The sequence below is a fragment of the Coptis chinensis genome, chromosome 4 (genome assembly GCF_015680905.1).
Source record: "Coptis chinensis isolate HL-2020 chromosome 4, ASM1568090v1, whole genome shotgun sequence".
NCBI lineage: Eukaryota > Viridiplantae > Streptophyta > Magnoliopsida > Ranunculales > Ranunculaceae > Coptis > Coptis chinensis.
Window position 1 is genome coordinate 63,398,586 of NC_141459.1, and position 13,813 is coordinate 63,412,398.

General features: G+C 44.1%; 1 protein-coding gene across 1 annotated transcript; it reads left to right on the top strand.

Moving 5' to 3' along the window:
• Positions 1–3,627: 3,627 nt before the first annotated feature.
• Positions 3,628–4,347, top strand: LOC147504336 (uncharacterized). Its single transcript, XM_086605158.1, has one exon. The coding sequence runs from the start codon at positions 3,628–3,630 to the stop codon at positions 4,345–4,347; it is 720 nt and encodes a 239-aa protein (XP_086461284.1).
• The last annotated feature ends 9,466 nt before the right edge of the window (positions 4,348–13,813 follow it).

Genomic DNA, 13,813 nt, shown 5'->3' on the forward strand with positions numbered 1-13,813 from the left:
GATTAACGAATTGTCACATAGGATAGGCCAAAGTGCGGTCGAGAAAAAGACGCAACCCAAATTGTTCAAAAATGCTCAAGACATACCGCGGCGTCCCCCATTCATCTGCCGACATTCTCAAAGAAATCCTCTCCTCAAGATTTTATCCAACCACGTTTCCCCATGTATGATGGCAAAGACTTTGTCCCGGTCAACATGTGGCTCGATACATTCAGAGTTTGGCCCTCTACAGTTCTTCTGAGTATGATTATCTTCACTGTCGATTATTTTCGGCCAGTCTCAAAGATGGCGCACTTGATTGGTTCTTCTCTCTCGAACCCAATTCTATTAAAACTTTTGAGCAGCTTACTGACCTATTTGCTAGCCAATACGTGCATAACAGACGTAAGAAGGCAGATCTCGATTCGCTGTTCCAGTTATCATTCCGAGAAGATGAAACCATTCGCCAATTCTTAGGACGGTTCAAAGCTGAACTGTTGTGTATGGAAAGCGGACTGAAAGAGTCTTTTGCCACACTAGCATTTTCTAATGCTTGTCGAGTGCATAATACCGATCTCTCCAGATCGCTCATGAAGGAACGCCCGGAAACGCTATCCGAACTGTACGCCCGTGTTGACAAGTATATCAAGTTGCAAGAAAGTTTGAAGTCCAGTGGTTTAGCCGAGAACCAGGAGGTAGCAGTGATCTCTGATCATACTCAGCATTACCAAAAATGGCGATCCCAGTCGGCCGGCACCTAAAGCGCTGGACCCGCCAAGATAACAACGAGAGAATTAAGCTATCTTGACTCGCTCTCCTAGTTACATCCTCGACAAGGTCCGGCGAACCTCGTACTTCCGCCCAGACATGAAGCAGCCAGCAGATCGACCTGACAAGCCATATTGCGCCTTCCACAGAGCCAAATGTCATGACACGAAATGCGTCTTTGGGGCTTAAAGCACTATCTTCAAGACCTTTGTCGGCCGGGTCACATTAAACAAGACACCAACATTCCCGACGGTGATTTGCGTCATAAGCTCATGGCTCGTCAAGCGCGACCGATCTCCACCTCGCCGAGTCTTGCGATCGCCCTCCCTTCCGCCATCATCAAGACTTCCAAGTTCGTCCCCACCATAGGGCGTCCCCAAGAGCGTTCCGCCACGAGCGCAATAACACTCCTCGATCGCGACAATGCCCGAACAATTCACATGATTACTTTTCCGATGATTGCCATTTCATCATCGTAGAGAAAAGACGTCGTGTTGGCGCTCTTCAAGAAGTGTATCACTTTACTTCCCAAGCAGCACATGCTCCGCATCGCCCAGATCGCCATTCAGGCGATATCATTTTCACAGAGGCCGACCTTAGCAAGGTCTGCCTTCCTCACAATGATGCCCTAGTCGTCCACGTCAAGATCAGCGACTGGACAGCAAAGCGCATCTTGATCGACCCGGAGAGTTCATGCGACATTTTATTTTACCACACTCTCCAAGAAATGAGTTTACCCAAGTCCGTTCTAATAGATCCGATTGCCCCCCTTTATGGGTTCAATGGTTCCAGGGCCGACCCTGTCGGTGATATTATCCTTCCAGTGTCAGTGGGATCTAAAGAGGACAAAGTCAGCTACAATACGCCAAACCCGTCTGGACATCCCGTCCGTCCTATAATGCCATCTTAGGGACGGCGATGGATCCACCAAATGCAAGCTTATACGCCTTCAATGTCGCATCAAGTTCTCTGTTTCCGGGCCCGGACTGATGGAGCTGATGGGTAATCAACCGGAAGCATACCATTGTAACCAAATCTTGTCGAGGGAAAGACCAACGATGGAGCCACTCCACAACAACTAGCGAGCCCATCGGTTATACCATGGCCAAAGACCTGGTTGCGGGCGCCGAGCCAACGATCAAAGCAAAGACGCGGAGCTCTCCGATAAGAAGAGGAAGTCGTCCATTTACACTCCAGAAGTCAATCCAGCCGTTGCCGCTCCATCAAAATGGATTCCAAAAGTCACGTCAGTTGCTGTCCCTACCATATTCCTACCCCCAGAGGGCCCCTCTACTATTGTTATCTCACCAGTTCGCATCCCTATGGATTCACAGACATGTGTTCCCCCACAAGTCTCCATGCCGATGATCCTCCCAAACCTTTAGTACAACCACCGAAGCCGTTCCAGTCCTTGTTTTAGTCAACACAGATGCCGATCCAGTTCAGGAGAATAGGTGCACTCTCCCTCAGGTCGCTGAAGTACCACCATGCGAAGAAGCGTCGCCACCCAAGCCAGCACTTCAACAGGTCGACAGAGAACGGGTGAACTTAGGAACTGATAATGATCCCAAGTTTGTATATGTAGGGGCTAACCTTGACCCTACACTCAAGGCACAACTTGTAAACTTTCTAGCTATGAATAAAGATGTTTTCGCCTGGTCGTATATCGATGTGCCCGGTATAGACCCTAGTGTAACTTTGTCATCGATTAAATGTTAATCCTAATGCTAAACCCGGTTCAAATGACCTCGCCCGGTTATCTCTGCGGTTTTCGAAAGCCATTAATGACGAGGTCGACAAACTCAAACAAGTTGGTTTCATCGAAAGGTGGACTACCCCGATTGGTCGCTAACATGGTGGCGGTCCCCAAAAGAATGAATGGAACGGTTAAGCTATCGTCGATTTCCGCGAATGTCAATCAAGAAACGCCGAAAGATAGTTTTCCCTACCACGATTAACCGACTTTTGTCGACCGGACTTTGCGGACATGAACTCCTTTCCTTTATGGATCGTCGCGGCGCTACAATCAAATCCACTCGCGGAGGAAGATCAAGAGAAGACCTCGTTCATTCTTGAACAAGGAATTTATTGTTATAACGCGTCCTCCCGTTCGCCTTAAGAACGCCCGGTTATCTTATCAACGTCTAATGGCGACATGTTTCCAGACATGTTTAGAGAGACCATGGAGGTTTACATTGACGACATGGTCGCCAAAGAGCAAAAAGCGATCGACCATATTACTCACGCATGCATGGCGTTCTCGGATTATACGGCGCACTCAAATGAAGTTGAACCCGAGAAATGCCTCTTTGGCCGTCCCCTCGGGTAAGTTTCTCGATTATCAAGTGTCACAACGTAGGATCGGGCAAATCGACCAAATCGAGCATTCTTAGACATGCCCGATCCACAAACGAAGAAGCGGATAGAAAAGTTGTCGTGCATGGTCGCTACACTTAATCGATTCATATCCGTATGCGGACAAGTGTCGTCCCGTTCCTACAACTCCTCAAGAAAGGCGAACAGTTCTCATGGAACGATCAATGCCATCACGCATTCGCCACTCTCAAAGAATACCTCACCACACCTCCCATCTTAGCCACACCAAGTAGAGCGAGAGACATCGGGCTATACCGGCAAGATCAGATTTCTCGAATCACTTCGGTTCTTTTCAAACAGGAGAACAACTCAGAAAAGCCGATCTACTTCACAAGTAAGACACTCACGCCATCTAAGAAAAATTATTCTTTCCTCAAACGAGCCGTACTTGCTTTGGTGTATTCGGCAAGGAAATTCAGGCCGTACTTTCAGGCCCATCCGATCAACGTACTGACCGACTTTCCACTGAAGAAACTCCTCCACAAAGAAAACAAAACTACTCGTATGGCCGTATGGGCCGAGGAGCTTGGTGAACACCACATGGAGTTTGTACCTCGCATCTCTCAGAAAGGTCAAGTCGTAGCCGATTTCCTCGCCGATTTCCTTGTTCAGGACCCGCACTGGGAACCAGATACGGAGCTCGCTGTTGTCAAAGAGCGTATCAACTCAATCTGGTCTCTCTTTGTAGATGGCTCTAGCAACCCCGATGGGAGTGGTATCGGCGTCGTCTTAGTGTCTCCTGAAGGAGTTATGGTTGAAAAATCAGTTCGCCTCGAGTTTGCATCGTCCAATAATGAGGCAGAATACGAAGCGCTGATCATGGTCCTTCATATGGCGCTACAGCTCGGTGTACAAGAACTCCAAGTCTTTAGTGACTCGCAACTGGTCATTCGCCAGATTGCTAAGGAGTACATTACGCAGGAAGGTAACCTTTCGAAGTATCTTCAGGTCGTTCATCATTTGTTGCCTTATTTTAAGAAATCTACCATAGACCATTTTTTGCGGGATGAGAACCATCACGCAGACAGCCTAGCTTACCTAGCCACTCAAACACCGAGTTGTGCTCCACGACAACTCCTCATTGAGGTCGTCGATCGACCTGCATACCAGGTCGAACATGCCCTAGTTATAACCGATCTGTTCCCTCTCTCCGACGATCAATTGCGCCAGACCTGGATGCAGCCCATCATGGACTACATCAAAGCGAGCCGCACGCCCACGTAGAGCGTGCCAAAGCCGATTAAATTCAATATCAAAGCGATCGTTATTATTCGTCTTACATGATAAGTTATTTAGAAAATCTGTTTGGTGGACCGCATTTGCGGCAGTATTACTCGAGGCGGGGCAATTGATATTTACCAAATTCATGAGGGAGAATGTGGAAACCATGCGAGGTCACTCTTTAGCCCACAAGGCATTTCCCGGCTACTTTTGGCCCGTGTCTGCAGACCGATGATGCCAAAGCGTCACGTTCTCGCGTGCTTAAAATGCCAAACATTCGGCCATTAACATCATTCACCATACGACGAAATGATCAATATAACAAGCCCATGGCCATTTCACATGTGGGTATGGACATTATGGGACCATTTGTCCCCGTAAAAAATCTTGGTTTTCGGTTCGTCTTAGCGCAACCGACTATTTCACTAAGTGTCGTGAAGCCATTCCCTTAGCACATGTCAAGGAATCGCGATGTCCGCAATTTCATCTGGACTCATATCATCACCAGATTTGGGCGCCACATACACTTTCGTAATGGACAATGGACCCCAATTCAAAGGCCGAACTGTTAAAGAATTTCTAGCTAAGTAGAAGATAGTTCATGCATTTTCTCCGCCATGCGACGAGTAGTAGTGGTCGGCGGAAGCCGAACAAAGCCATTTTAGAAAACTTGAAGAAAAAAAGATTGAAAAGAACAAAAAGCCAATGGCGAACGGTTGGAGAGAACATCTTGTGGGCTCACCGCATTACCCTGGCTTCGATCCAAGATGCGCAAATCTCCATTCTCCTTGTGTTATGGCACAGAAGCTGTCATTCCCACCGAGCTGACAGTTACTACAACTCGGTCCGAGCTCATTGAGACCGGACACAATGATTCTGTCTTAGCACGAGAGTCGATTTGCTTTCGAGAACGGCGTGACTTAACCACCATCCGAGTCGCATCTTATCAACAAACTCTGAAAAACTCCTACAATAAACGAGTGCATCCTCGATCTTTCCAGCCTGGCGATCTAGTGCTAAAAAAGACGCAAGACGACTCCAAGCTAGCCCCTAATTGGGAAGGTCCGTTACATCGTTAGAACGTGTTGTAGCAAATGAGCATACCGGATAAAAACTCAAGAAGGGAAATTATTACCTCGACCATGGAATACTTATCTGGCGAAAAGATTTTATCAGTAAAACCTTTGTTGTTGTAGATTCTATTTTTTCTTTTGAAAAAGCACTGTAAGTTCAAAGTTAACTTTTTATGTTACCAAGTATAAGCTATTCCATTTACTGGCATTAGAATATCCTACGGTTATTCCATCGCACTTGCGACCGATTATACTTCCCCGCTCTCACACGCTTAACACACCATACGTTTTCATAGATGAGAACGCTCTCCGCGAGCAAACGCTCTCCGGAGCTCACAGGCTACAGAGCCTCTCCAATTCTTGTCACATCGAGGACCTATATTTCTAGGATCGACTACACGAGAACGCTCTCCAAGAAAGCAAAACGCTCTCGAGCTCACGCGCTATAGCCTCTCCAATTCTTGTCACGTCGAGGACCTATATTTCTAGGATCGATTACACGAGAACGCTCTCCGCGAGCAAACGCTCTCCGGAGCTCACAGGCTACATAGCCTCTCCAATTCTTGTCATGTCGAGGACCTATATTTCTAGGATCGACTACACAAGAACGCTCTCCGGAGCTCACAGGCTACATAGCCTCTCCAATTCTTGTCATGTCGAGAACCTATATTTCTAGGATCGACTACACGAGAACGCTCTCCGCGAGCAAACGCTCTCCGGAGCTCACAGGCTACATAGCCTCTCCAATTCTTGCCACGTCGAGAACCTATATTTCTAGGATCGACTACACGAGAACGCTCTCCATGAGCAAACGCTCTCCGGAGCTCACAGGCTACATAGCCTCTCCAATTCTTGTCACGTCGAGAACCTATATTTCTAGGATCGACTACACGAGAACGCTCTCCGCGAGCAAACGCTCTCCGGAGCTCACAGGCTACATAGCCTTTCCACTTTTTGTCATCGCGTCCCGTAACCTATAATTCTAGGATCGACTAAAAACGAGAATGCTCTCTCAGCGGAAAGCGCACTCTGGAGCTTACAGGCTACATAGCCTCTTCAATTCCTATCACGTCGAAGACCTATATTTCTAGGGTCGACTAAACAATAGGACGAATAGTTTTAGAATCATAAGTAGCACACTAGTTACACACAAGTACACGGCAACATGCATGTGGAGCATAACCAATAACATTATCGACCATTCATCAAAAACAACTACATCCACCGACCGCTTGGATTACCCGGAAAAAATCCGGATCGGTGTTCATTACGGTTAACAAAGTATCGAACTGCCACTTTCGTGGAAACCAGTTCTCTGAATAAAAAGGCGAACTGCTCAGGCAAGCCTGAAGACACAGCTCTATTGTTAACTCTCATGTAAGAGAGGAAAATGTAAACAGTACTTACAAATTATGGCTGACAAGGACAAAAGTAGATGAAATCATCAAATCTAGATCATGACATGCTTATCTTCTAGTGCCATACCGGGTCGGGGTGTGGTGCCGGATCTCGAAGATCACACGCATCCCTTGCCCTTGTTCATCGCCATCACGCGGTTAAAACTTTCTTCATACGTCATACTTCGTCGAGCAAAGATAGGTGATACAGGGCTTCGGTATCGCTTTCTTAATTTTGCACCTTCCTCCGACACTTCTTAGCATAAGCAGTCACCACAGCTAATTCCCTTTTCTAACTCCGTCACGTCAGTCACTAACACACCATTCTCAGCCATAACGTTCTGGTACTTGGTAGTCATCACTTCCAACTTTCTCTTGTCCGCCCCCCATGCAGCTCGCATACACCCGAGTTCGACGTGAGGGTTGTCATCAGTCTCCGTGTTTTGAACAACATCTTTCAGTTTATCGTATCCTGCAAGAAACTGCACGAAAAGTTAAAGAGAGTCGTTGCCTCGAAAACCAACATAATCATCTAGTGTATCATGAACTCACCAAACAAGCGGCCATGTCCATCGTCCCCAGCAGCGTCTCCATGTCTTCATCTTTCACCTCTGCCTTGTCACCATCCAAAGACGATCCCCTTCGGACTTGTCGCCATGGGCGCGTAGAGTGGAAGCTACAATCTGAATGTTTCACCATACGCTTCTTCCCCGTCTTTCCCATGTAGTAGAATTAAATCCCCACATCACCACAAATATGGGGACGAACTCTCACTACCGGCCGGGGCGACCTTTGCCTTTTAGGTCGCTACACCCTACAAATAAGTGATCATCCATGTCGCTTACCCCGCTGCGGCGACCTAAACACAATAAATTAATAATGCGTCCAATACTCCTAGATCGTTTATGACCGCCATCCTTACAACAGCGGCTTTCCCTCTTCCCCGCGATCACCACGCGTGCATGAGGTTCAAACTCCATCCTCTCCATTATCGAGGAGATGATAAGAGCCCAAAACTGTAGTTTTAACCCCTTAATAATCATAGTGTTAGACCAATTATGTGAATAATAAGTAAGAGTTAATTTCCAATGGTCCAAGCCTTGACCCAATCAGAGGAGCAGAAGTGGACGAAAAGTCTGTTGAAGCGAACTGCAGCTGAAAAGGCCTTTTGGACCCGAAAGAATTGGGTTTGGGCACGATTCTCGGCCCCAAAACATGGCTCCAAGCCCATGCACGATTTTGGATCTGGATGTATAAAAACAAAAGCTTCATTCTTTGTTAATGGTAGCTAGTTAGACCTAAATTAATATATAGAATTCTAGATCTAGTTTTATTAATAGATTAAGTTTTAGTTCCATTTCAATTCTGTTTTTAGATTAAATCTTTGAATGATTGTTCTTGATTGATTAGATTAATAAAATAGTTAGTTGTCAATTTGAATTTTGTCATTTCCATTCTAGATCTAAATTAAATTCTTGTTATTATTCCATTCCAGCCATTAAATTAGATTCATTATTGTTAATTAAGTAAATCTCAATTTCTTACATTATGTTTAGTTTAGATTCAATGGGAAATGTTAGTTTGATGACTCAAGGCTAAACCTCCATTAGAGGGTTGATGAAGCCTTGATGAAAACTTAGTGGTTAGTATAGAATTTGGTAGTAGAATCTATTCCACTCTAGAAGGTCGTGTTTAAGCCATGAGAATGGGTGGGCGACCTCACATGCTAGTTAGTATCCGGTAGGAATGCCATGAACACTAGGGATTAGACTCGAAATTCTTGCGTTAAAGCGTAAGAATCGAGATCGACAATCTATACTAGGTTATTAAGTTGGATTCGAGGTGGATTTAATTCCCCTCTATTTCTTTATCTAGAGTCAAACAATCGTATTTCCGTAGCCGTAGATTATCTTTAGTTTATATTTTATCTTGTTATTTAAATCTAGTTATTTAAAATAACGCGTCTTGTTAGCATAACATTTAAGTAAAGCTCTCATTGACTTAAGGCTGATTTCTTAGACTTAGAAAACAATCCATGCTAGGGAACTAGGAGTGGAGCGAACTTCCTACTCCACTTAGTGCAATTAAGCATCGAGTAGAAGATTTGATAATAGACACGAAAATAGTTTAAGTTTACTTACGTTGTGAATTCATCGTTCATTTTAGTAGGTAGACTATTCATTTTACTTTTATCAAATGGCCGTATGCCATCTTAGTTACACTTTAGCATTGTTTTCATAGTAGAAGTAGTCAATTTTAAGTCCCATTAAACCCACCCCACCCTTGTTTGTTTCATCTTGTGGTTTGCCCGTTTCAGGTATTGACAAATTCCGGAAAAATACCGCGGGGCCCATACAAGGAAGCGCGACCAGCTAAGTTCTTGGAATTTTGTTTACCCACTTGAAGCGCGCCATACCAGCAAAGCGACCAGCCAGCAAACACTGGAACTTCGACTTCCCCAGGCGACCAGCCCCATTTGGGCGCGACCATACCAAAACACTGTAATCTGAAAATTACTTTCGGGCCTTGGCGCCTTTTGTGGCTTGTGGCCCGTGTTAAAAAATTCCCGGATTTCCACGGTTTGATTCAAACTTTGATCTTTCATATTTTTCGGTGTTCTAATCTCTTATATACACTGAACACGCGTACACAAGGCGCTATTCATAAAGCGAAGCAAGGGCTTATCGGGTATTCCTTTCTTCCATACCTCGCGTTTCGGTTAGAGGTTTTCTACTAGTATATCGAGAATTGTTTGGAGTGTTGCATGTTTAGTTAAGCTCAACTTAGTCTTGCATGAGATTAAGGTGCAGTCGAACAAAACAACAAAGCGTAATTACGCGCAACAAACAAGTCTATCTAGTACACCACCCGACACCTCTAACTACTATCACACACACCATACGACATAATGGTGAAGAAAGAGACTCCTCTCTCCGACTTTTACAAAGCCTTGGCGATAGCCCTAAATCGTGCATCGTTCTAGCGGACCCGGTGGGGATTTTGAATCCCCAAACATATTTAATTTGTTACCCGTTTTCATGGGTTAGACCATGAAAAACCTTATCGGCTATCGTAGGATTGAACAAGTCCTTACAACATTCCATCATCCTACGGTAGGTCGCGGAACAAATTAAAGCGAGGGTATTCCCTTTCACATTAGCCCGATAAAGCGGCGTCTTGGTTAAGCGCCCAAAGCGCTAATTACAATGGACTTCGTGGGCTAAACTTGTTCAATTTGTTTATGGAACATTTTACCCACCCCTAAAGATGGATGAGATGCTTTCCAAGATTCATTTTTTCGCGCGAGAATCCTCATGAATCATTTTACGAGGCATGGAATCGTTTCACCGATCTCCTTATAGAGTGTCCACATCATAACTTAGCTAAAGACCGTTAGTTAGTGCCTTTTTCAAAGGTCTTCTACACCACCATAAAGAAGTCCTTGACATAATGAATGGGGGTAGTTTCCTAAGTAAAGGAGCCTCCGGAGGCTTATAAATTTTAGAAGACCAAACTAAGCGGAATAATAATTGGGGGTAGTGATGATATCCCCGGCTCGAGTTCTTCTTCTTCAACGGTAAAAGCCGCCGGTATGTTTGAGAAGAAAACCGATCGAAACTTAAAATCTAATCGAATCTCTAACTAAAAAGTAGAGGCTATTTACGCTCACAAAAGCCTATCCCGTCATGAATGTAAACTCCAACCCATGTAATTTCTGTTTGAGTCGAGCACCACGGCGATTATTGTCCTCTAGCTTATGAACAACAACCACGAACACAAGATAATGTTTACTCTATTAATAACTATCCTATTCCTAAGCCCTTGGAGACAACATCCCAACTTCAGTTGGAGAAATAATCAACAAGTAACACCTCCGGTACAATAATCAAAGCGTTAGGCAAGCAAACAATTATAACCAAGCTCCACCTAGGCAAGGACAAGGACAAGGTCAAGGGAATTATAATAATTATAACAACCAAAGCGCCCGACCGACAAGGTCAAGCACAAGGTCGAAATAATTATAATAATTATAATACCAATAAATTATCGTTCGGTTAATAATAATAACTATCACAACCCACCCATAAATAATCAGCGAGAGATAGTTCGATCCACACCACGTGACTACTACACCTACACAACCGGATCGTATCGATGCCTTTATACAAGTTACCCAACAACTTTTCGGACAATGACTCAATCAAACCAATAGATTTTTACAATCCATAAATCGGGGCATCTGACGGTTAGCCCAATGACCAAAGCGTGTTTCGGGACAAAGCAATACCAAACCACTAAAACGCAAACCACGACCTTTGAGGTAAGCGGTAATTCTAGTGCGGAAACTACAATGCGTAGGTGACCTAAAATGCCATCACCACTCTCGCTCTCGGAAGAGTGGTTGATAACAAAGTAACTATGCCTATAGTTACCCCATTCGATACTCCACTACACGGATATCGAACTAGATACGAAAATAGAAACTGAAGAACCTACCAGCGTAGAGGTCGGTTAAACCACAACCTAAAAACGAGAAAGCCAAGGTTACACTTCAAGTCGAGCCATACACTAAATATAGAAGCGAAACCACGTTCCCTCAAAAATTAGCCATGCTAACCGGGGATACAAACTTTGAGGAAATTAGGAGCGTTTTCAAGAATCTAACGATAAACCTTCCTTTTCTCGAAGCTATTAAAAGCTACCTAACCCGCTAAGTTTCTTAAAGAGTTGTGCACTACTAAGCGTAAGACCAATATACCTAAAGGCGCCTTTTTAACTGAGCGGTTCCCAGCGTTATCCGAAAACAATGGAATTGTTAAGTACAAGGACCACAATTAGATCCCTCTTGTAAAATGCACCTTAGGAGATTCCCACCACGGCGACCGCCTTATTAGACACGGGGGGTGAGTGTTAACTTACTCCCGTATTACTTGTATAAACAAATGGGTCTACGAAATGCAACCTACAAAATATAGCGTTGCAATTAAGCGGACGGGTCAATTAAGTATCCTAAAGGTGTAGTGGAAAACGTGCTTGTTAAGGTTCGGGATTTCTACTATCCTGCTGATTTTTTGTTATCCTCGATCTGAGAAATTAAGCTAATGACTCTGTACCGATCATTTTAGGGCGCCCTTCTTGGCAACTGCCAATGCGGCTTATAAATTGTCGCGATGGAAAGATGTCCTTATCTTTTGGCCATCTTTCGTCGAGGTAAATGTTTTAAAATGATGAAAGCGAGTTACCCGATTAGATGCGTAGATGGGGAGGTTAGCATGATCGAGAGTTTAGCTCAAGATTATTTTAACAACCGTTTCACGAAAACAATATGTACAAATTCCTTTCTTTTGGAACTTCGATTTTGTAAATGACTCTACTTAGAGGAAGTCAACACCATCCTGAGTCCACACCAATTGTAGACCCGTCGGTTGCTCCATATATCGATTCACGAAGACTTGCTACCTAAGCAAGTCTTCATTCACTGAATAAGGACACTTATGAAACATCAGCGGACATTCCGTCCCACACGGTCTTAAACCTCTTCCCCGGTTAAAATATATTCAACTTGATCCGGATGGTAGTCACCCGATAATTATATCTTCTCTGTTAACTAAGGATGAAGAGACATGTTTAATAAGGGTGATTAGGGAACATCGGTCTGCGATTGGTTGGTCCCTAGCCGATATTAAAGGGAATTGACCCCAATGTTTGCACTCATCATTATCCATTTGGAGGATAGCGAAGACTTCTCCCGAACCTCGGTAAGCGCTTGAACCCTGCCATGAAAGAGGTGGTTAGGGAAGAAGTCTTGCGATTACTTTCGATCGCGGGTATTATATACCCAATCTCCGATAGTGAATGGGTAAGTCCCATTCATGTAGTTCCTAAGAAATCGGGGAGTTACCATGAGTGCGTAGCGGGAAGGGTGACTATGTTGTCACTCGAGGTCCTATGAAATGGAGAATCTGTATTGATTCTGAGGGCGTTTAAATGCTATGACACGAAAGGATCACTTTCCGCTTACCATTTATAGATCGGATGCTAGAGCGTCTAGGCTGGTCATGCCTTTTATTGTTTTACGGATGGCTACTCTGGCTATTTTCAGATTATTATTGATATTGATGACCAAGAAAAGACAACCTTCACATGTCCGCCGGACATATGCCTATAAAGCGAATGCCTTTTGGCCTTTGTAATGCCCACAGTACCTTCCAGTGATGTATGCTTCATATATTTAGTGACATGGTAGAAGCTTTATGGAAGTGTTCATGGATGATTTTTCTATCTATGGAGACTCCTTTCTGAGAATGTTTGTCTAACTTTGTCTAAAGGTCTTGACGGTGTGAAGAAAAGAGCCTCGTTTTAAATTGGGAAAAGTGTCATTTCATGGTCAAAAGGGCATAGTACTAGGTCATATTATATCTAGTGATGGCATCGAAGTAGATAAAGCCAAACTAGATAAGATAGCGACCACTACCTAAACCCGCGGACTTGTCCGGTGAGATTAGAACCTTTCTAGGCCATCTTGAGGGGTTTTATAGGCGTTTCATTAAAGATTTTTCGAAAATAGCTAGGCCTTTAACTAACTTGCTTTTGAAGGATGCAATCTTTGATTTTAATTTTAAGCGTAAACAGGCTTTTGAAACCTTAAAAGCCATGCAACCACTTGCACCTATTATACAGCCTCTGATTGGTCTAAACCTTTCGAACTCATGTGTGATGCTAGTGACTATCACGGTTAGTGTTTGTCTTGGGACGAAAACTAGATAATAAGTCCACTGTTATTTATTATGCTAGTAAAACATTAAAAGCGATGCTCAACGGAATTATTCAACTACTGAAAAAGAATTCTTAGCTGTCATTTATGCTTTAGATAAATTTAGTCCTTATTTGGTTGGTTCTAAAACTTTAGTTTACACGGACCATCGCACCATAGGTACCTTCTTGCAAAGAAGGATGCTAGCGAGATTAATCCGATGGATTCTTCTCTACGCAAGAGTT

Excerpts from the sequence above, each read along its gene's own strand:
- LOC147504336 (XM_086605158.1), top strand. The coding sequence starts at position 3,628 with ATGGCCGTATGGGCCGAGGAGCTTGGTGAACACCACATGGAGTTTGTA.